This window comes from Dipodomys merriami, unplaced genomic scaffold (assembly GCF_024711535.1).
Source record: "Dipodomys merriami isolate MVZ:Mamm:240054 unplaced genomic scaffold, mDipMer1.0.p SCAF_14, whole genome shotgun sequence".
NCBI lineage: Eukaryota > Metazoa > Chordata > Mammalia > Rodentia > Heteromyidae > Dipodomys > Dipodomys merriami.
The window spans coordinates 12,359,362-12,382,820 of record NW_027202715.1 but is presented as its reverse complement, the minus strand read 5'-3'; the positions used below and the strand labels follow the sequence as shown (position 1 = coordinate 12,382,820).

Below are 23,459 nucleotides of genomic sequence, written 5' to 3'. Positions count from 1 at the left end.
ACATACATTGTAGAAGACAAAAAGTACTTGATTGAGATACAAACTTATCTGCCACTCTACCATCTTGAGCTTCTTATGATAGTCTACATAACCCCAGGACACAGGAATGTCAGCATGGGGCAGGTGATCTCTGGCAGAATTGTTAGTACTTGGGCATCAGTCATAGTAGGAGACACCTCCATGCTCCAGGGACCTCATTGGTAGCACCATGACCAACCTGCAATCGGGCCTCATACCTGTGCTCATGGCTGAACCCTTTGAGGATGACCTCTTGCCTGGCTGCCCTTTCAATTTTGACATAGCATTGTCCAACTCCACCCTGTTCACTGTAGTTTCAAAGTTGGAGCCAAGTGGACTTTGCACCCCGTGGAGGCTTCAGAAGAGCAGCTTTTATGGTGAATATAGGGAGTTCAGCTTTAATTATCTCCCTCTCTCGAGCTGTGCCTATTCTGCTTTGTTCCTTTGGCTGTTCCAGCGTCTGATTCAGATGAAAGGTCATTATTTCACGTTCTCAAAGGTGGGGAAGGTATCCTGTAGCCTCCAACTGCCTTACATATTCCTGGCATTTTGGATAATGTCTTCTCATTGGAGATAATGGTGCCAAATTTCTGGTGGAACCTTCCTGAACCTTTTGATGTTTTGCAGATGCTTGATGCCCTAGGTCTCTTTACTCCTTTCCACAGACTGTTGTGATCTTAATATGTCACACATACACTGCACACATATACCCATAAGCATACACATATGCACACATATGGATGCATCCATACACATACCCATCCAGCTCATATATCCATGTAGACTCATGCAGCTACACACACTCAAAGGCTTACATACCTACATACCCACACACCGTCATACATGCATGCACAGCTACACACAGATGTCAACCTGCATACACACTCAGACATATATAAACACACAAATCCCCACTCTCACACCAGTGCCCACACTCACAATTCTCACACAGACATGGATACACATGCTACCACACAGTCTCACTACATACACAAACAGGCACATATCCATCCTCACAGATGGCCACCTCCACACACACACACACACACACACACACACACACACACACACACTTCCCACATTGGCACTTTTTTTTAATTGTGAAAATACTGTACAGAGGGGTTACAATTACATGGGCAAGATAATGAGTACATTTCTTATCAAGCATTGTAGCCTCCTCCTTAGTTTTCCCTTCCCATCCCTTCCAATCCTCCCCCCTCCCCCCTACCCAATCCTCCCCGCGGGCCCTCCTCCCCCCTCCCCACCCACACCAAACCTCATTGTTGCAATGGGTCCACCTATATCCCTATTTAAATGATTTGTTTTTCCCCTTCCCCTCCATAAATTATACCGACATCATCAAATACAGTGAAAGCAGGGATTATACTGTGGGGGAGGGACATACAAAGCAACAAAGAAATAATCTTATAAATGTGTTAGAAACAATCGCATGAATGAAAAAAAACATATCTTAGGGTTCATTTCCCTGACATCACCTTATCTGACCTTTTCTGCTTGACTCAGACATATACTAGATAGTGCAAATAAGGGAAACCATGGGCTCTATGTTTCTTTGGGCCTGGCTTACTTCACTTAATATAATTTTTTCCAAGCCTTTCCATTTCTAACACATGGGGCAATGTCATTCTTTCTGATGGAGGCATAGAATTCCATTGTGTATATATACCACATTTTCTTGATCCATTCATCTACTGAGGGGCATCTGGGTTGGTTCCATATCTTAGCTATAGTAAATAATGCTGCAATAAACATAGTCGTGCTGGTAGCTTTAGCCACATTGGCACATTTGCATTCACCATTTCCACATGTTCACACAGATTATGCATACACTCACACATGCACACAGGGTGTAAAGGTGGATGAATGACTATCAGGTCAGGTGAGGAGGAAAGGCATGTCAATCACAATTGATGGGTTGATCTGAATCCCACTGGGGACTGACTAGCACAGCAGGAGTCAAGCCCCTGCCCTGGAGCCAGGCACTGAGCTCTGCACTGGAATTTCACACTATGGTACTTCTTGTAGGAAGCCATTCTCAGGCCCAGAGAAAGGAAATTTACTGAAGAGCTGGATGTGATGGGGTGGCCTTCCTACTGCATGCAGCTCTTCCCACTACACAATGCTCCAGGAAAAGGCTGATTCTCTAAAATTACCCTCTTAGACATCTGCAATCACAAAATGAAGGCTTGCTGCACTGCAGAAACCTGGGCACCAAAGAGGTTGTAAAAAGCCAACCAGACTTACCCATTTCACTCCTCAAAGATGATCCTTTGCTACTTGATTTTGATTCTTGTGTTTGTTTTTTTAATAATCACAACCCTTTGACATAATAATTGAAAAACAGGATACTACCTAGTATCATAGGCTCTTTCTCATTAAATGGCATAGTGTCTGTTAGCATTTATTTAATAGAACCTTCAGCATGTCAAATATATGTAATATACATGTAATCCTCAGCTGAACTCTGCCCATTTGATATCCAGTGGAAAGAAGGCCTGGATGTATTAAATCACTCACATAGCTGACAAACAATACAGCTGAGATTTGAATCCACACAGACTCCAGCAACTCAGACTGACTTATGCCCAGAGCTGTCTTCCATTTATTATGGACATTCTCCTCAGGAATAAATGTGCTCAAAGCACTGTATTAGCAGAGAGAAAATAGTCCCTTATTTAATGTTGTCATTTACCTACTCAATTCTCACTAGTTGGACATTTAGACTATTTCCAATTTCTTACTAGTTTAGCAGGTGCTTCTCTGGAAAAAAAATCTTCAGACACATATCGTTTTAGAAACTGAACAATTCTATAAGATAAATCCCAAGGGGGTGGAGTTGCTATATAGGCAGATTATGTTTAAAGAAGCATTTGATTCTCCTCACCGAATTGCTGTTCCAGAAATATGCCAGCCCACAGTCTTACCAGCAAGCTGTAAAATTGGCCTTTTCTCTGCAGAAGGTCTGGGTTTTTACTGTTGTATTTTGAGAGTTGGCACAGTGCACAATACAGGTATCAATGCAGCCAGGGTTCAGGCTGTGTCTGGCAACGTGTTGCCATTGTATGAAGGTGATTATAGGAGTTAAGACTTGAGAGAGTGAAAGGCTGAGCTCTGTTTTGTTGGGAGTGAATGGCAGGTGTAAAGGGAGACAGTGAGTGTGCCACCTGGATGGTTAATGCATCGGGTTTCTAAAGAAGCATCCGAAATGGGGCACAACTCTGTTCTCTCTTCTCCCACACTGTCATCTTGGTTGGTGATGCTGGTGGATAAACAAGCATTACCATTCAATGTGGTATAGCCAATTCCCTGGGGAAATGATCTAAGAACCAAGATACCGCCCAGGAGCCCCTTTTTCTTAGTACTCTTACCACATCCAATCAGAGGACAGGACAGGCTTCTTTGCCATCAGATGCATTGCAGGTTGACCAGGCAGCACTGATTAACAGCTGAGCTTGTTTAGGACAAATTTTTGTTTGCCAAGTGTCAGTTTCTTTATCTGTAAAAGAGGATAAATGTCTTTGAGAAAAGAGATTGGGGCACTGGGCACCGGCGCTGGCTCACGCCTTTAATCCTAGCTATTCAGGAGGCTGAGATCTGAGGATTGCAGTTCAAAGCCAGCCTAGGCAGGAAAGTCCCTGAGACTGTTCTCCAATTAACCACCAGAAAATCAGAAGTGGCATTGTGGCTCAAGTGGTAGAGCACTAGCCTTGAGCTAAAGAGCTGAGGGACAGTGCCCAGGCCCAGAGTTCAAGCCCCACAACTGAAAAAAAAAAAAAGTCATCTTGTTTCTGGAGGCTCTGCCACCAGGGAATGTCCCATACCCACTCAGAACCTGGAAGGAAACATGCCTACCTAACCTCAACCCTTCATGACAAGAGCCAGGAGCATTGGTACTGATGTTGGCAGCACGACACTTTTCATCTGGAGAAACAATGTGTTTGCTTACCCCTTTCTCAAAGCCATCAGGATAGGTTGGAAATGTGTGTGATGGGGTTCTTTGTCTTAAAGGATAATGTCTCTGAAGGTTCATGTTCTAAGCCAGCTCTGGAAAGGGTTGAAGTAGCTGGAGAAATACAATCTCCTTTTATTACCAGAGAGCCAGTGAGTCCATCCGGTGTCACAGGTCACTGTGGCTGTGTTTTTAGTGCCCAACCTTCCTCTAGCAATGTAGGCCAGTCATAATCTGCCAAGTGTGGAGCCTCCTGTGGTGTCTATGGGTTTCCATTTGCAAGCATCCAGTGAGCAGGCAGACATCATAAGCTTGGATTCTGTTTGCTGAGATGTTTGCCAGAAGATGAGCCGGGGTAGTCTCTCTACCTGCTGCTATCCTGGCTTGCAGGGAATGGATGCACAGATGCCCTTGACTTTCTCTAATGCCAGAGATAGTCTTCCACTGCCCCTTACCTCCTCAATCTACTCTTTTTATGCTGTACCAACTGGTTTTTACTAATTAGTTATTTTTATTTTGGGGAAAAGGATCAGAGAGGAAATGAAGCAGAATATGTAGATGCAGGCCAAGGGTATCAGAGAGATTTTCTCAAGTGTTTCAGGGCCATTGATAGAGTTTCATTCATTCATTTATTTATTCATTTACTTACTTACAGTTGATTATTTATTTATAGTTTGTCATTTATTACTTATTTATTGCCAGTACTAAGGCTTGGACTCAGGGCCTAGGCACAATTCCTTAGCTGTTTTGCTCAAAATTGCCACTATACCACTTGAGCCACATCTCCACTTCTAACTTTTTTATAGTTAATTGGAGATAAAAGTCTCATGGGCTTTCTTGCCCTGGATGGCTTAGAACCATGATCCTCAGATTTCAGCCTTCTGACTAGTTAGAATTATAGGCATGAACTCTTGTATTTGCTTGGCTTATCTATGTAGTTTTAATCCAGTCCTTATAATTAATATGTGTTGCACAAGATCTCATCTGATTCTTTTTTACATTTTTTTTATTATCAAGGTGATGTACAGAGGGGTTTCAGTTACATAAATAAGGTAATGAGTACATTTCTTGTCAATCTTGTTACCCCTTCCCTCAATTTGCTCCTAATTTCCCTCCCCCCAACTCACCCCCAACCTGACTCTTGAATCATAATTTCTTAGATTACTTCCTGAGCATTACCCTTTAAACTGTTCACCTCTTTGCTTTAGAGTCAACATTAGATTTGTAATATTTCAGATATTTGTTATGTCTGTTAGATACATTGGTGTTATTTTTTAAGTTAAATTTCAATTTGCCAGTGTGAAAGCTATAGTAAGTTCCTTGGTTCACATTATGTTTTGGTTCATTAATTTCCACAAGATTGGATTGTGCTGTGATGGCCCTGACCTGTAAGAATAATCTCATTTATTTTCTTACAAATAAGCCATCACTAGATATTATCAGTTAAAAGTACACTATAAGCTATATCAATTAAAAGTATACTCTAAGCGAGGCCCTGGTGGCTCCTGTCTGTAATCCTAGTTTCTCTGAAGGCTGAGATCTGAGGATCATGGTTTGAAACCAGCCAGGCAGGAAAGTCCATGAGACTCTTATCCCTAATGAAACACCAAAAACCTGGTGGTGGAGCTATGGCTCAAGTATTATAGCACTAGCCTTGAGCAAAAAGCTCAGGGACAACACCCAAGCCCTGAGTTCAAGGCCCAAGCCTGGCATACAAAAGGAGGAGGGAAGTTTATGATAGGTGGGACAGGAAAGATAAGCAATTCTTGGTTCTCAAGACAGTGCCTTAGTTCATTAGATATCTTATGAGCAAACAGCCCAAAATAATAAGGAGGTTTCAGAATTGTTAAGAGCCATAAAGAAAACTGATTTTGAGCCTACAATGAACAAATTTATCATAGATTTTTTTTTTTAGTGTGGAAATGTCTAAAGCTCATTCTACAAGGAGAAAGGGAAGGAATCCATATAAAGACAAGAATACTATGGTGGGTGGGGCTGTTAAACATTGCATCTGAAATGCTTCTGATGACACAGCCTGACCTAACAAGGCTTTTGTCTCAAACAGCCTCTGTGACACCAGAAAGAGTAGGAGATGTCTGCTTGGTCCAGAATGTTCTTCAGGAAACATGGCTTTTGTGGATAACCCCTGAATGAAGTTTGAGTGTTGCATCCTGTTCAGTGTGGGACTGAAAGGAGGAGGCTGTCTGGGGAGTTTTGAGGATGCTGAGAAATTAAGAAGGGATATTGGCAATCCTAGCTACTCAAAGCCAGCCCAGCAAGAAAGTCCATAAGACTTATTTCCAATGAACTTTAAGTAGCTGGAAGTAGAGCTTTGGCTCAGGTCATAGTGTTAGCCTTGAGGAAAAAAGTGAAAAAGCTCAAGGTTCTAAGTTCAAGCCTCAAGACCAGAAAAGAAAAGAAACGTTAATGACAAAGATTGAGCCATAATCTGGTCCACTTCAGTGCTGTTGGAGCTTTTGATTTGGTCCTATACAAAACATGGCCAGTCACCATCTCTAGTCTTCCCGCTTTGGCACTGTTGGGTAGGTCAGGAACCTAGCCACAAGCAGATGAAAGTAATATTGTACATTTAGTTGTTGCTTACAGATGAGGACATTGAAGGTCTGGGTCAATTGGTTAAGAAAGACTCCTAGCTGGGAACAAGTAGCTCATACCTATAATCCTAGCTACTCAGGAGGCAGCCTGGGCAAGAATGTCTGTGAGACTCTTATCTCCAATTAACTGCCAGCAAACTGGAAGTGGTTCTGTGTTGCTTAAAGTGGTAAAGCACTAGCGTTGAGTGAAAAACTCAGACAGTGCCCAGGCCCTAAGTTCAAGCCCACACCTACAAAAGGAAAGAGGAGGAGGAAGAGGAAGCGAGGAGGAGGAGGAGGAGGAGGAGGAGGAGGAGGAGGAGGAGGAGGAGGAGGAGGAGGAGGAGGAGGAGGAGGAGGAGGAGGAGGAGGAGGAGGAGGAGGAGGAGGAGGAGGAGGAGGAGGAGGAGGAGGAGGAGGAGGAGGAGGAGGAGGAGGAGGAGGAGGAGGAGGAGGAGGAGGAGGAGGAGGAGGAGGAGGAGGAGGAGGAAAGGACTCCTACTTTCCCCTATTTTTGGAATTGACTTCCTATTGAGCAGGGATAAAAGGTTGGGGCATCATACAGTTTCTCCATATTTCCTCCTTCACAGCATGATCTGTAAATATAAATGCAGTTTTCTTCCTGAAATTGTATTCACTATCTTGGAGCCCTTTCTGTAACCACGCATGTGTGTGAAATGCAGATGTCCCATTGTAGTGACCATGGTAAGCTTTGCTCAGGGTCTGCTTCCACTTGACTTAAGCCATCTTATTTCTTTTCCTTCTTGGAACTTCACTTAAGGTAGAAATGAAGCTGATCTTAATTCTTCCCTCAACATGACATGCCCTTTTGAAATCGTACAAATAACAGTGTCTGATTGTCATGTTGAATTGCGAGTATGAATGTAAAATGTTCCAAAGTCTGGCTGAAGCCAAATATTAGGTCATAAGTCAACATTTCTGCTGAGAAATTTGGTTGCAAGAGGTTGAAAATGTATGTCTTTTCATGAGAAAACTTGTTTGCCAGCGGGAAAGAAAAGCCCAAAGACTGTTATCTTCCTACATGGAGGAAGAGAGATGTGTATAATTTGGCAACATAGGTCAAAGTCCTTTAGAACATCTGAAATTGGCTTGGTTGAAGAGTGAGGCTTTGGCATAATATTTTGAGATTCTCCCTGATGTGAAAGCCAGTGGGTGGCACAGGTATGTGTCATTTCTGACAAGGTAGTGGACAAAATTGCGTGAAACACTAGGAGCTGGCCATTGCCTCTGCAGGAGATCACATTCTGTCCAAAAATCCTTCTGATGGAAGGAATCTGACAAGAAAAGGAGATCTTGGATTATATGCACTTATGGTATTGAAAGAAGTAAACTCACTGAGCATGATGGTGCATGCCTATAATCCCAGCACTCAGGAGGCAGAGGCAGGAGAGATTGAGAATTACATGGATGCCTGAGCTACATATTGAATTTAATTTTAAAAAAGAGAAAGTATATTCTTGGCTTTCCTAGAGGCAGATACTTGTGATATTAGGGGTGACTTATTGGGGGAAACTGAGTCTGTGGCTTAGATAGGGAGATTCTGCCTCAACTTCCCACCCCCAAAGAAGGAAATGACAATGAAGAGCTTTATCTAAGCAGCCATAGTGCCCCTAAAGGAAGGTTCTACTGAATAAACAAAGGCAGGGGCTGGGAAAAATACAATTGACAGTATCAAGGAGGATGTAGCTTGCTGGGATGGCCTGGTTTTGTATGTGATATTTTAGTCCTGTTCCTAAGCCAACATTGAGGTCTCACAGTATCTACTATGAACCTTGATAAGAACGGATAAAGAAGGCAGGAGGTATCAGTGTACTCACTGGAGAATGAAAACCAGACACTGGGATTCATTATACATGATTTTAAGAAAGACAAAATTCTAGACTCCAGTAGCTCACACTTGTAATCCTAATCAGGAAGCTGAGATCTGAGGATCATGGTTCAATGCCAGCCTAGGCAGGAAATGCTTATCTCCAATTAAGCATTAAAAAAAAGCTGGTAGTGGCAAAACGATCAAATGATAAGCTTTGAGCAAAGAAGCTTAAGGACAAAGCTCAGGCCCTGAGTTGAAGCCCCAGGAGAAGTACAAAAGGAAAAAAAGAAAAAGAGAAGAGAGGAGAGGAGAGATTAGGAGAAGAGAGGTTAGGAGAGGAGAGAAAAGGAAAGGAAAAAAGGAAAAGGAAAGAAAAGAAAATCAAGAGTTGTTTATATCACTTTCCAAAAAGTAAATCAGTTCTTTCTGGGTGTTCAACTTTAGTTAAAGTTAAAATTATGGCTCAAGGCAGAAGTGAATTCCTATTGTGGATGGGTGTAGAAGATAGTAGAATGTGTGTCATTGTAGCTAAGTAATCTGAAAACATTGCAGTGGATGAGAATATTGACATGTAGGTCTGTGTGCGCATGTGTACTGTACCTATGCATGAACACACATTACTTGTATGTGTGTGTATATGTATGTGCATGCACAAGCATGCATATGCTCACCCTCATGTATGAGCAGTAAAAGGCAGAGCCTGGCCTGGCAGCATAACAATTAGGGCATTCTTCCCTGTGGACTCGTCTTCAAGTTCTGGACAAAGTGCATGTGTTGATATTTAGTCCTTGCTACGTATGGCACTGAACACAGGCCACCATCTCCTCTGCCTGCCACCATCTCCCATGCTCACTGCCATCTCACGCTTATCACCAGCTCCTGTGTTTGCCACTATTTCCTGTGTTCCCCATCATCTCTTGTACTCCTCATCACCTCCCATGCTCCCCACCGTCTCTCTTGCCCATCATCATCTCCAGTGCCCACCATCATCTCCTATGCTCACGACCAGCAGCATTTGGTTACCAAGTAGAACTATCAAGAGAACAAGATTTACCTCTCGTTCTAAGGCCTGTGTTTTGCAGGGAGGGTCTTTTTCCCCATTGGCAAGTTATCACATTCCCTGTACATCTCTGACCTGAACATCTCAACCTACTCTCTGGATTCTCCAGGAGTGAATCCTCTCATCTGAGAAATGAGTCCACGAATGCCACTGTACCCAACCACTTTCAGCTCATCCTTCCTACCCATCACCATGAGATCTAGTTGGTAGAGCCCACACTTGTGATCAAAATGGACACTGGCGTCAACCATTGGAGTCCTTTGTAGGCCAGAAATGGTGGGAGAGTTTTCTGATAAGCAGGAGGAGCACACAGATAAACTCCACACATCCCACCATTGAAATGTCTCACGCTTAAGACAGCCGGGTTGGTGGCCCATCTGACTTTTTGGTGATTTGTGTCTTTCAGGCAAAGAAAGGCAACTATGCCTTTCTGTGGGACGTGGCCGTGGTGGAATACGCAGCCCTGACAGATGATGACTGCTCAGTGACTGTCATCGGCAACAGCATCAGCAGCAAGGGCTATGGCATTGCCCTGCAGCACGGCAGCCCCTACAGGGACCTCTTTTCCCAGAGGTAGGCTCCACCTGGTGTGGTGTTAAGGAGGAGGCAACAATGCTTGATAAGAAATGTACTTATTACCTTGCTCATGTGATTATAACACCTCTGTACAGTATTTTCACAATAAAAAACTTTTTTAAAAAAAGAAAGAAAAAAATTAAAGCCCATACTGTCATTTTAGCTGTATACCAATATAACTTCCTCCCCAACTTCATCTTGGCCCTCTCTGTCAGTGCTGGGATGAAAATAGTAAGGGCATGGTCCCTTCTCATGACAGTTTCTAGTGCAGGTAGAATTGTGCTGTGCGTAGTTAGTGCCAGCCTAGGGCATACACAAAATGGTGATAACATTCTCAGGAGACTAGAGGAAGCAGTAGAATGGGGAGAGGATACTTGGCTAGACTCGGGACTTCCCAGAGATGGTTACACCAAGCCCTGTAAGAGTTAGGCTGACAAATGAATAATGAATACCAAATAATGAATGGGAAGCCCCTAATGGTAATGCTTAATGATAAATGTATTGTCCTAGCTAGATGACAGTGGCTCCCATCTCTAATTCTACCTACCCAGGAGGACCAAGGTTAGAAGCTAGCCTCGCCAGAAAAGTCCACAAGATTCTTATCTCCAATTAGCCAGCAAAATATCAGGAGTGGAGGTAGAGCTAAATGGTAGAGGACTCAGCCTTGAATGAAAAAATTAAAGACAGTGCCTAGGCCCCACGTTAAAGTCCCAGTACTGCCACCACAAAAATGTGTATCAGGAAAGCAGTCATAAATGTGCACTAGGTCCAAATGCAATGAGTCAAGCTTGTACTTGACCATGTAGACTCTCATGTGATCTGTTGGTATCAGTCCATTCCTTGAGGCTCACTAGCTCTGGACTCTTAGACAATATCTAGTTACTCAGTGCTCAGTCTGGGTGCTTATATTACTTCCTTGAGAAAAATGATTTCCCTGTAACTCCTTTTCTCTACTATAGCAGCTTGCCTTGATCTTGGACCAGCTGGTCTGGCTTCAGCCAGGAAGGATGTCAGAGGCCTTTTCCTAGGAGCTAGCCTCTCAGCAGTGGCTCCTGTTCCCAAGGAAGGCTAAGCCCTAGCCCCTCCACTTATACAGTATTGTGAGATAACATATGCTGAGGGGAGGAGAGGAATTACATGGTCACTGAGCATAGATTCTGTCTATGTCTACCAAAATTCAAGCTGTGACAGGAATATCTGAAGGCCAGCAGAAGTCCAAGCTTCAAATCAATCCTCAGTTGCTCAAATACAATCCTCAGTTGCATGAATTTCAGGGCTGAAAAGTATCCATTTGGAAGTCTAAGACTTTTTTCTTTATTTTTTTTCTGGTTATGGAGCTTGAACTCAGGGCCTAGATACTGTCCCTGTGCTGCTGTTGATCAAGGCTAGCATTCTACCACTTTGAGCCACAGTGCCATCTCCATTTTTTGTTTTTTTGTTTTTTTGTTTTTTTGTGGTTAATTGGAGATAAGGGTCTCATGAGGACATTCCTGCCTAGGTTGGCTTTGAACCGTGATCCTCAGATCTCAGCCTCCTGAGTTGCAAAGATTATAGGCATGAGCTCCTGGAGCCTGGCCAGTCTAAGACTCTTTAAAACACATGTTGTAGTTGGGTGCTAGTGACTTATGCCTATAATCCTAGCTACTCAGAGGCTGAGATTTGAGGATCACAGTTTGAAACCAGCAGAAAAAGCAGCTGAGACTCATCTCCAATTAACAAGCAAAGAATCAGAAGTGGAGTGGTGGCTCAAGGGGTAGAGTACCAGCCCTGAACAAAAAAGCTAAGGGACAGCACCTAGGCCCTGAGTTCAAGCCCCAGAACACACACACACACACACACACACACACACACACACACACACACACACACACACACACATACACACACACACACACACAAAGAGAGAGAGAGAAAGAGAGAGATCAATGTGTGGTACATTCTGCAGCTGAGAGAAGACAGCTGCCATCCATCCAAAGTTGCTCATTGATTGCTAGCAGAGCAAGGAGTTGAGCTGCTGTTGGATATTCAAACCCTACTTCCTCTCTTCCCCTACTTCCTCAATGTCCAAATTGGTGCCTGCTCCTTCTCATGACTACTAGTGCCTCAGCCCCATAAGGAAAATGGCCAAGGAAACAGACTTGCAAGTAATCCAGTGTCTTGTTTGCAAAATTGGGAAAGGGTATAGGACTGATTAAGGTAAATGAGGTTTAGGGTTGGTTTCTAGAATTTCATATAGTCTTCATTCTGCTCCTCACACTACTCCCTGGAGCAGAGAGCCATGACAACAGAGAAGGAGAAGGGGTGGTTTCTCAATAGGTCAGGTTGAAGGCAAGCAATAAAAATAGCTTCTCTCTAGGATTTAGAATACCATGATATTCTTGAGGTGTGTATAAGTTCATTTGTCTAGATGGGAAGCTCAAAACAATTGCCATAGACCAGAAACCTCTGAGTATTTCTGTGTAGCGGTTGGTAAGGGTGCTCATGGAACTAATGCAGAAGCAGCACCCCAAGAGTCAATATGCCCTCCAAGAAAGCATTCATAGTAGCACAGAAGAAGTTAGAGTCCCCAGTGTTTGTAATGTCATTTTAGCTGTATACCAATATAACTTCCTCCCCAACTTCATCTTAGCCCTCTCTGTCAGTGCTGGGATGAAAATAGTAAGGGCATAAGTGAACATGTGTGCCCTGGAGACAGAAGAGAGTAGATATTGAGCATGAAGCTTGGGTCTCTGCTGGATTGTTCAAAGGAGTCAAAGCATCCAGGGCCCAAGCTAGGTCACAGGAGACTGGAAAAGTCCTCAACTTGTAGATAGAGGAGATGAGTAAGGAAAGATTACTCCCTTTCAATACCAGAAGGTTTCTTCCTTCCACCACCCCTGTTAATGACTGTAGGAAAAAAAAAAAAAAAAACTTCTCTTACATGGTGCATAAAGATGGGTGAGCTGCTTGTGTTTAGCTTGAGTGTGCCAGAGAGGAGAGAAGGAAACTGATCTAAAGGTAATGTACCATGCAATGGCAGAAAACAAAAGGTAATTGGGTAGCCTTGCACAGCTTTATCTGGAATAGCTTTAGCTATCTTTTCCTTCATCCCAGGAGCTAAGCTCTTTCCTTACTTAGGCAGAGCTCAGGATGTACGTGTGTGTGTGTGTGCGTGTGCATGTGTGTGTGTGTGTGTGTGTGTGTGTGTGTGTGTGTGTGTCTGATGGGATTTATGGGCTATAATAGGTTTGCAGACCCTAGCATGCAGAGTGGGCATTCAATAAATGTTTAGCGACTTAATAGCCATTTATTGAGTACCTACTGTGTAACAGGCTCCACAACTATTGAATAAAGAAAAGCACCTGCAATTATATCTGTCTGGAAAATAGAACAACTGGCTTCAGGAAGTGACTATTATCGCTCTGGCTTCCTCATAAGCAAGACTATGAATTATTAGTGTGCATTAGTTGAACCCCATTCTAGAAGACATTTTATGCCTATGACTTTTCTTTCCTGTTGCTACTGTATTTAAAGTTCCTTTGTTGGTTTGATTATTTTTGTTCTGTGCTGTATTTCCTGTAAATGGTCTTATGCTCTTTCTGGACTAAGACTGAGTATAAAAGATGTGGGTTTTGCCGAGCGCTGGTGGCTCACACCTGTAATCCTAGCTACTCAGGAGGCTGAGATCTGAGGATTGTGGTTCAAAGCCATCCTGGGCAGGAAAGTCTGTGAGATTCTTATCTCACTTATCTTCCACCAGAAAACTGGAAGTGGCACTGAGTCTCAAGTGATAGACTACTGGCCTTGAGCTGAAGAGCTCTGGGAGAGTGCCCATGCCTAGAGTTCAAGACCCACTACTGACAAAAAAAAAAAGGATGTGGGTTTTTTGTTTTTTGTTTTTTCAGCCTGAGCACTGTCATTGTCTTTGTGCTCAAGGCTAGTACTCTACCACTTTGAGCCACTCTACCACTTCTGGTTTTTGAGTGGATAACTGGAGATAAGAGTCTCATGGGGACTTTTCTGCCCAGGCTAGCTTCAAACTGCAATCCTCAGATCTCAGCCTCTTGAATAACTAGGATTACACCAGTGAGCCACTGGAGACCAGCTGAGTATAAAAGATGTAGAGAATTACAGGGAGCCAGAAGGAGAGAAGGTCAAAATTAAGTAGTGAGGCTATGTTCCACAGAACATGCTTGCTGAGTGGAGAAAGGATCTGAACTCACAATCTGACCAGTGCTTCACTATTTCCTATGCCAGAGCTGTATCCTTAGAGAAAAGCTTGCTGTTCCCAAAAGAATGCACCCTCTCTGATCAGAATTATCCAGATCTCAATAACAGGCTTGCCACTTTCCAATTGTAACCTGGGACAAGTTTTCTAGATCCTCAGCCTCTGGTCTGCAAGAAGTGAAACAGACATGATAAGAATTGCACTTCAAGCCAGGCTCTGAGAGCTCACACCTGTAATCCTAGCAACTCAGGGGGCTGAGATCTGAGGATCAAAGTTCAAAGCAAGCCTGGGCAGTAAAGTCCACGAGACTCCTATCTCCAGTTAACCAGACAAAAGCCAGAAGCAGAGCGATAGCTCAAGTGATAGAGTATGGCCTTGAGCAAAAAAGACAATAGAAAGTACAAAGCCCTGAGCTCCTGCCCCGGTCTCAACACACACACACACACACACACATACACACACCTGGTCTCAACACACACACACACACACACACACACACACACCAACCAAAACAAACAAAAAGGAATTACTTAGCAAGCTGTTATGAGGATTGCAATAGTGTGAAATGATTTTCCCCTATTATTTTCTCAGTAAAGGCATCTTATACCAAACTTGCCAAATAAGTCTTGTTGGTCAAGATGGCCATCAGATTGTTCAATTACTAAGCACCTTTTATTTTCTGTGTCAGACCTGGGGCTTGAACTTAGGCCCTGGGTGTTGTCCCTGAATTTCTGTGCTTAGGACTAGTGCTCTACCATGAGTCATAGTTCCATTTCTGACTTTTTTGGTTGGTTAAGTGGAGATAAAGTGTTACAGACTTTCCTGCCCATGCTAGCTTTGAACTGTGATCTTCATATCTCAGCCTCCTGAGTAGCTAGGATTACAGGTGTGAGCCACCAATACCAGGCTCTATCCACCTTTTATGGAACTTTTGTTGCTCACCAGGTTATGAGCTAATGGTCTGGGAGGTAGGTGCATTTATCATCTCAGACTTTTGAATTGAGGCTAAAATTTCAAAGTCTGTCTTCCAATTATTTGCATTAGTACAGTGTCCATAAGCATGCAACTCCATTCTCTCCATGGTGAGTCAATAGTTCAACCATTAGCTTTCTCCAAGGTCCTGACATCTTTTATGACTGGCATTGGAGTTCCCATAACTTTACAGGATGTTCAACCTATTCAACTCTGCCAACCAAGACACTTAGTTAAGGCCAGTGGACCTATAGACACACAACTTTTTTTTTACCTGACACGAGTTATGTGAGATACTGAATGAGACACTGTGGCTGCCCAGTTAATTATGCATTGTGCTGTTGGAGAGAAAGCTCAGGAGCATGGTCCCCAAACACCCAAATGCACCTTAAATCATGCATTTATCTCAGTGTGCAAGACCTTCCACATATAGCCATATTCTGAGTCATATGTGCTCATCAGTGCCCTGGACATTTGATGGACATCATGTCATGATTTTACCATGGCCGTGATGGTTTAAGTTAGTTTCCCATTATTTGAGAAATATATGCATATTTTTATTGGCAGAGCATATGCTTGTAGCCTTAGGCCTTAGCTGTGCCAGCAACTGGGTTTATATAATTAAAAGCAAACATGGAAAAAAGAACCCACAGACCCACCCCAAAGGCCACTGTCCTAATAATCTAGTTGGGATCCAGTCTGCCAGAAAGATGAGGATACTGAGAGTTAGCCGGCACAGATCCTATGTCTAGGATATAAGGCTGAGATCTGGTGACTCCAAAGCCTGCTCTTTGCACCCAGCTTGACTGATCCTAGCCAGTGAGAGGCTATGCCATTCTGGATCCATGCTACTGACAGGTCAGTCCACCCTCTTGAGGAGTCACCATTTGTGCCCACCAGATACAATGTAGGATATCTAAGTAATGCCTTAAACCTGTGGTCACAGCTGGCCCGTGACACAAATCCAAGACAGATACTGCTCAGCATCAAGTTGACTATCTCCCAGTGTGAAAAGCTGCTATTCATTAACAGTGCCCAGAGGATAAGGAAATCACTTCAGGTGTTGTTAACTGAATAACTCCTTGGACCAGATTCAATGAGCATGATTTCCAAAATGGAAAGGCTTGGTTGGATATTTGGAGTCAGTGTAGGTGTGGGGTGTAGGGTGGGAGGATATTCCAGGCTGCTACTGGATCACTTTTTAGATTCCTGGATTTCAGGACAAATCTACAATCTTTGCTAGGGGGCAGCAAGGAGCAGTAAGAGTTGCCCCTCCTGGGTGGAATAAATCCAACCCATATTCCTGGGCTCTGCCTGCCTAGTACTCACTTAATCTTGCTGACCTTCTCCTAACTCACCATTGACAGCCTCACTGTCTTAAACATGATGAACCTCTACACCAGACAAGACATTTATATGTAGTTCTAGTCCAAGGAAGGGTCTTCCTAGCCTCTTTGAATGCCAATGCTGCAAACCTCAAAGTAAATTTGGGAAAGCATTTCATCTCTCAGAGTTTCGATTTCTTTCTCTGTAAAAATGGGAACATAGAAATAACCTTGACAAAAAGATGCATCATTATCTACAAATACTTAATGCAGATACTTCCTGCCACATTGAATATGTTAGACCAGTATGAGCTATTTTATGATAAATCATGCTTCAGGTGTGATTTAACCATTACTTCCTTTACAAGATACTCCTTAGCCTTCCAGGCTAAGCTGGCCCCCAAATGTGCCATTTCCTTACACCACCTGTACTTCCATTTCATTGTGTTTATCACAGCTTCTGTCTTTACATTGCTTGCTCTGCTTGTCTTAAAGCCAGCTTATGCCTTGAGATGATAAGATCAGCAGTATTAGGCATCACTTTCCACATCAAATGAATGAATGGAAGAATTGTGTGGGTCTTAGAAGGAGACACATAGGGTAGACATATGAAGTATTCTTTGTCAGAAATGCTTGGGTAAGAAATGCTTTGGAGTTTTTCTTCTGTTTGTAAGTGAATATATATTATTCATTATATATTATATAGCATTATATATGTATAATTACACATAGATATCCCATTGTATATGATACATCATACATAATATTATATAATGTATCACTATATATTAGATTATCATTATATATATCTCACTATATATAATTATATATCTCATTATACATATATATATATGTATAATGAAGATATCTTAGGGAGTGAGACCTAGGTCTAATCAAAGAATTTATGTTTTAAAGTGTGAAATTGTATATACTCTCTTGAATAATTTTGCATGTGAAGTTGTATCCATCAAACCATCCGAGGACAGATGTAGAATTTTCTAATTGGGACACCATGTTAACCTTCAGAATCTTTCAGATTGGGGAGCATTTTGGATTTCAGATTTTTTATTAGAGATGCTCAACCTGTGGCTATTGAGGTTTTAAATAAGGAATTTTTAAAGTATTTTTTAAGTAGCTGTACCAAGGAGTTGGCATTCAGCAAAGCAGTTTGAGTACAGTACGATGTGATCAACATTGTCATTCACCACTCCCAACCCACCCCTTTAAATAACCATGAATGTCTTAAACCCACTTTGTCCTATTTATTCCTTATTTATTTTCCTATTTTGCTACTGGACTTGGTCTATAGACAACAGAGGAGAGAAGATTGGTTGCTGAGAAGAGATAAAACCTGATGAGTGTTTTGGGAAGATCACCGTGTCTGCAGTGTGGAGAATGGATTGTAGGGGGAATTGAGGCAGAGAATTGCTATGATGGTTCAAGGCTGGTAATAGTGGAACCATCATGGCTGCAGAGCCAGAACAGAGATGTCAAGATCTGTGCCTGTGGCTCACCTGAGTTGTGTCTTGCAGGATCCTGGAGCTGCAGGACACAGGGGACCTAGATGTACTCAAGCAGAAGTGGTGGCCGCATACCGGCCGCTGTGACCTCACCAGCCACGCCAGTGCCCAGGCAGATGGCAAATCCCTGAAGCTGCACAGCTTTGCTGGTGTCTTCTGCATCTTGGCAATTGGTCTTCTCCTTGCCTGCTTGGTGGCTGCCTTGGAGTTGTGGTGGAACAGCAACCGGTGCCACCAGGAGACCCCCAAAGAGGTTGGTACCTGGGGACCTGCCCCCGTCTGCCACAACCGAGGAGGGAGGGATCCCACTGGGTTGTTGGGTGGGTTGTTTTCTTCCCGTTAGTGTTTCCCTGGACCATCTTGTTGGGAGACAGCAGTAATTTATATTGGGAGGGATTCTGGCTTTATTTTTTTTACTTTAATATTTTTATTGCTATTATCAAGGTGATGTACAGAGGGGTTAGAGGTTCATAAGTCAGGTGAAGAGTGCATTTCTTTTTGGACAATGTTATTCCTGCCTTCACCCTGTTTTGTTTTGTTTGTGTTTTTTAAAAACAAGAGAGGAAAATGCAGGGGATAGTTTCATATTTTGAAAAAAAAAAGCACCAAGTGCCAATCATGGCCACTAAAGTCCTGTATTTATCTATAGAGCAAGTACAGCGTGGGCAGCGCCAGAGAGCCCTTTCCCACCCTGCCCTGCTCTTGTGCCTCCACCCTGACCTGGAGAGATCACCTGTAGGGTAAGAGAGGAGCCCATGTTCCTTCCTGGTTCTCTTTGACTTCTTACCATGGGCCTGGGGGCCCTGCTTACCCAACCACAGAGGGAGACCCCTCTCTCCTGTTACCCCTCCTCCCCCTCTCCCACCTTCTTGTAGGGTCCAGCCTTGCCCACATTCCTCTTGGGACACCCACCTCAGGGCATTACTGTAGGTCTCTTCCTCAGGCTTCCCTCCATGTGGGTGCTGACCACAATGAACTCATACTTGAGCGCTTCCTATAGTGGGAGGGGGAGGGTTCTTCTCTAAGCTCGTCTTGGGAATTGTTTGAAATGAAGCCTTCACTAGGACCCCTAGGAGACAGTTCTTCTAAAAGAGGGCAGCAAGGAGTGCCATTTGATGACAGTGTTCTCAGCACAAGCCACATCACTACATTCGTTGGCTGACACTTCCCAGCATAGACACCTCAGCAATAACAGCCCTGCTTACAGAGTCTGTTGGGGTGAGGATGGAAATCCCTAACAGGGAGCTGGAAGGCATCTGGCTCTCTTGATGTGTTCATTTTTTTGTTTTCCCTGGCAACTCAAGTGGCACAGGATAAGTTCATAAAAATGGTTTTGGAGGAAGAGGTCCATGGGAAAGACAAAATCAACTAGGGTAGGGGGAAAAATAAAAACCATCCAGGAGGAGTGTAAAGGCTAACTGGAATCTTCTCAGTCTAGTTTAGGACTGGGGATTGGTGCCCTTGGACAGTAAATTCCAACATCTTAGCCACCATTGCTGTTGTCTACAGTGATTGGCTTGCCATGCTGTCACTCACCAGTCTGTAAGGAAGTCCCTGCTGAGAACCATGGTGGCTGCTCCCTTCCATCTTCCTTGACTGACTATTCATCCCAATGAGCTCTGTTATCTGATTTTCCTTTCCTTGGAAGGAGAGCACTGCTGAACCAATGCTGAAACATTCTGAGGGCATCTGTCTTCCCTTCCTTATTCTTTATATCTCCATGTCAGAAATACAAGCTGTGGCTCCAACACCACCTCCATAGCTCCCCTGTCCCTCCTGGACCACAGGGAGGCAGGAAGGAAGAAGTCTGAGGAGAATTAACTGAGTGTAACAGTTCATGGTTCTCCCCATAATTTGGTGATTAATTGAAGATAAGAGTCTCATGATCTTTCTATCCAGACTGGCTTTGAACTCAATCCTCAGATCTCAGCCTTCTGAGTAACTAGAATTGCATGCATGAACCATCAGAATGTAGCTACAACTGGAAACTTTTGTACTAAGTCACTGGGAAGGACTGGGAATTATTTTTAGCAGTGGTTTCATGAAGAACCCCACATACCTCTGCAGCAGGTGCTTCATGTCTGACCCCTCCACATCGTGGCCTCTCACCACTGAAAATAGATAATGCCTTCCAATTCAGGAGCTCCTAGGGGATCTATTAAGAGTTTGAACTTGAGCTTATGTCTTGGAGCCCACCCTGCCCACACCAGCCACGCCAGCAACAATGTAATACTGACACCAATCAAGGTCTATGCTCATAGAAGCAGCCAGGCAGAGTGGGCTGGGCCCAGAGCTACCCATAGTAGGAACAGGGAAGAGAGAGTGGATGAAAGAGACACTGGCTGGCTCATATCCAACCCCTCTTGGACAGTTGGTACTGTCTTCCACCTGATAGGCTTTGAAAATGCCTCATGGGCTGGGTGCTGGTGGCTCATATCTGTAATCCTAGCTACTCAGGAGGCTGAGATCTGAGGACTGTGATTCAAAACCAGCTGGGGCAGGAAAGATGGTGAGAAGGCTATTTCCAATAAACATATACATACATACATATGTGTGTGTGCCTGTGTGTGTGTGTGTGTGTGTGTGTGTGTGTGTGTGTGTGTGTAAGTGGCACTGTGGCTTAAGTAGTAGTGTTAGCCTTGAGCAAAAGAAGCTCAGAAAGAGCACCCAGGCCCTGTGTTCAAACCCAGGACCCAGGACTGGCACAAAAAAGAAAGAAAGGAAAGAAAAAGGAAAAAGGAAATGTCCTGTAATCAGGGGAGCAGAGGTGTCGGTATTGCATTGTTGCTGGCGTGGCTGGTGTGGGCAGGGTGGGCTCCAAGACATAACTCAAGTTCAAACTCTTAATAGATCCCCTAGGAGCTCCTGAATTGGAAGGCATTATCTATTTTCAGTCTTGTCCCTTTACAACTATTTTCAGTTTTATCTCTTTACAACCTCCATTGTCATGACAGCTTCAGCCTGTCATAGTTTGTGTGTATACAGGTGCACATGTGTGTGGGGGGGGGAGTGTTGGGGGGTGAGAGAGAGAAAGAGAGAGAGAAAGAAAGAGAGGGGGTAGGGGAAAGACAGAATTTTATTTTCTGGGACGACATAGCTAGGAATGTGGGAAAATAGAGGTAAAAAGAAGAGTCAAGGCTGTCAGCCATAGCTGTTCCCTTCTTGTTTAACTCCTGGTGTCTAAGTCCAACATTTTGAGTATGAGAGGATGAATGTTCATATCCTGCTTCCAAAATGTGGGTCTCCCTGCCCCTGCTGCTTCTAGATATGAAGGAGGGTCCATGGAGAAGCAGGCAGAGAAGCAGGGAAGCTGCAGTTAATCCTGCCATTATGATGTTTCATGGAAACACATACTCTATCATTTTTTCCTACTTTTAGTGTATGTATGTGTGTGTGTGCGTGCGCGTGTGCACGTGCGTGTGCGTGTGTGCACATGTGCCAGTCCTGGGGCTTGAACTCAGGGCCGGAAAGCTGTACCTGAACTCTCTTGCTCAAGGATAGCGCTCTACCACTTGTGCCACAGCTCTACCTCCAGCTTTTTGGTGGTTAATTGGAGATAAAAGTCTCATGGACTTTACTGCCCAGGCTTGGTTTGAACCATGAAACTCAGATCTTAGCCTCCTGAGTAGCTAGGGTTATGGATATGAGCACCAGCTTTTTTGTTCCAATTTTAAAGGAAGTTTCTTCCACCTCCCTCCCTTCTTCCTTTAGTAAGTTTGCTGATCAGGGTCCAGCCCCTCCTCTCAGATGATTTATCACCTCACTGGCAGGAACAGCACAGACCTCACCCGGCAGACCTCCATTCTTTTGATCTCAGCTGTTCTGAAGGGAGCAGCAAATACCACCACAATGCACAGGGGTCCCCAGCCCAGCTGACTCATCATGGGGCCACAGTGGGTAGGAGCACGTAGAAACCTACAGTAGCCAAGATTTGAGGGGGCTTGAGTTGTTCTGATAAGAATGATGAAAATTAGAAGGAACCCTAGAGCTGGAGATGAGATGAGGTAGTGAATGGTAAGTGAAGGGTTAACAGGGCATGAAGGTAGGAAGAAGAGGCTGAAGAGGAAGGCTGGATCTGCTCCCCAGACTTTTATGCCTGGCTGAGGGGTTTAGATTCCTCCTCCAAATAGGGAGTGGGAAACAGGGAAAGGGCTAAAATGACCATATTTTAGAAGCATATCTTTCAAAGCATGGAGGAAATAATGATGGTGTTTAATTTAGATCTACTGTGGCTTGTGTTTTATGGAGCAACATTTGCAATTAGGTGAGAGTGTCTAGTTACTCTTAAAGCATTTCATTTGGGGCCACTGGCCATATTTCTTAAGAGCTGGGAACCTGTCTTTGGGTGGAGCCCAAGCTATGTTTAATGGCTTGTTCTGAGATTGTCTTCAGAGTTTAGACACCTATTTGGGCAAGAGTAGTAATGTGCGTTCAAGCCCTTAATATTCATGTGCATTTGAGCTCATATATTTTTTTTCCTGAGGAATCAGACAATTATGTAGTTACCCAATGCAGGTGAGTGCATCAAGCTCAGAGGATGCAGTAAAGAGCCACCCGCTAGATTTATGGGGGATGTAGAGTCATTGCTCTGAGAATAAAATATTCATGAAATAAAGATGAGAACTGCACAAATGGGAGCTGACATGAGGATTGAGAGATGAATCATCCATCACGAGGCTGGAAGCTTGGAATTCTTGCTGCTTCCTGCCTATGCCCGCCCTCCCTAGCCCCAGGCTTCTGTGGCAGGCAAGAGGTGGCTGGTAAGGATGGCTGAATGGCAGGAAGCTGAGTGATGGCTGGCCTCTTTGTCTGCCCAGAATCTGTGTAGACCCTTCTTGGAAGGTCAAATCTTCAACTCCATGCTATTCTTTGCCTCTCTTCCTTTGATAACTGTGATAACTGTTTAGTCTGTGTGGAGATTTTTCTCTCTGCTGCACAAATTCCCTTTTATTTATTAGATCTTTTTCAATCAAGAAAGGTGTGCAAAGTACCTTAAGGTTACTCCCATCCTAAAGACATGCCTGATTCATGGTGACCAAGGGGCTGTTACTTCTTATGGATGGAGAAATGGATGGTAAGGAGTGTGAAGGCAAATCATACCCTAGGTTACCTGGCCTGTGCTGGACAGATTACACATTTATCTATTTCACAACATTTGAGAGAGGCATCCTTACCCTTGGAGGGCGACAGGGAAGTAACCTAGAACTGGCAAGAACCCAGGTGTATCTGCTTCCCCCTCAAGGCAGGTTTATCATAAAGCCAGGGCACTGGCTTTCTGGCTGGTGTGTGTCAGATTCTGAGTTCCTATTAGGATCCCCCACAAACAGCTAGGAGTTCCTAGCTAGGATCCAGATCCTGGCTTTTTTTTTTTCAGAGAATTCAGGAA

The 23,459-nt window shown here is 43.8% G+C and overlaps 1 protein-coding gene across 2 annotated transcripts in view; it reads left to right on the top strand.

The window, feature by feature from the left end:
- The window catches only part of Grid1 (glutamate ionotropic receptor delta type subunit 1), a 762,765-nt gene that overhangs the window by 728,963 nt on the left and 10,343 nt on the right, over positions 1-23,459 (top strand). Inside the window, exons 14-16 of one of the 2 annotated variants that reach the window (XM_070020756.1) lie at positions 9,880-10,046; positions 18,086-18,326; positions 18,723-18,813. In XM_070020756.1, the coding sequence (XP_069876857.1) occupies positions 9,880-10,046; positions 18,086-18,326; positions 18,723-18,812 (498 nt within the window). In that variant the 3' untranslated portion in view covers position 18,813. The remainder of the gene's footprint in view (positions 1-9,879; positions 10,047-18,085; positions 18,327-18,722; positions 18,814-23,459) is intronic. The other variant, XM_070020755.1, reaches the window with a different exon arrangement.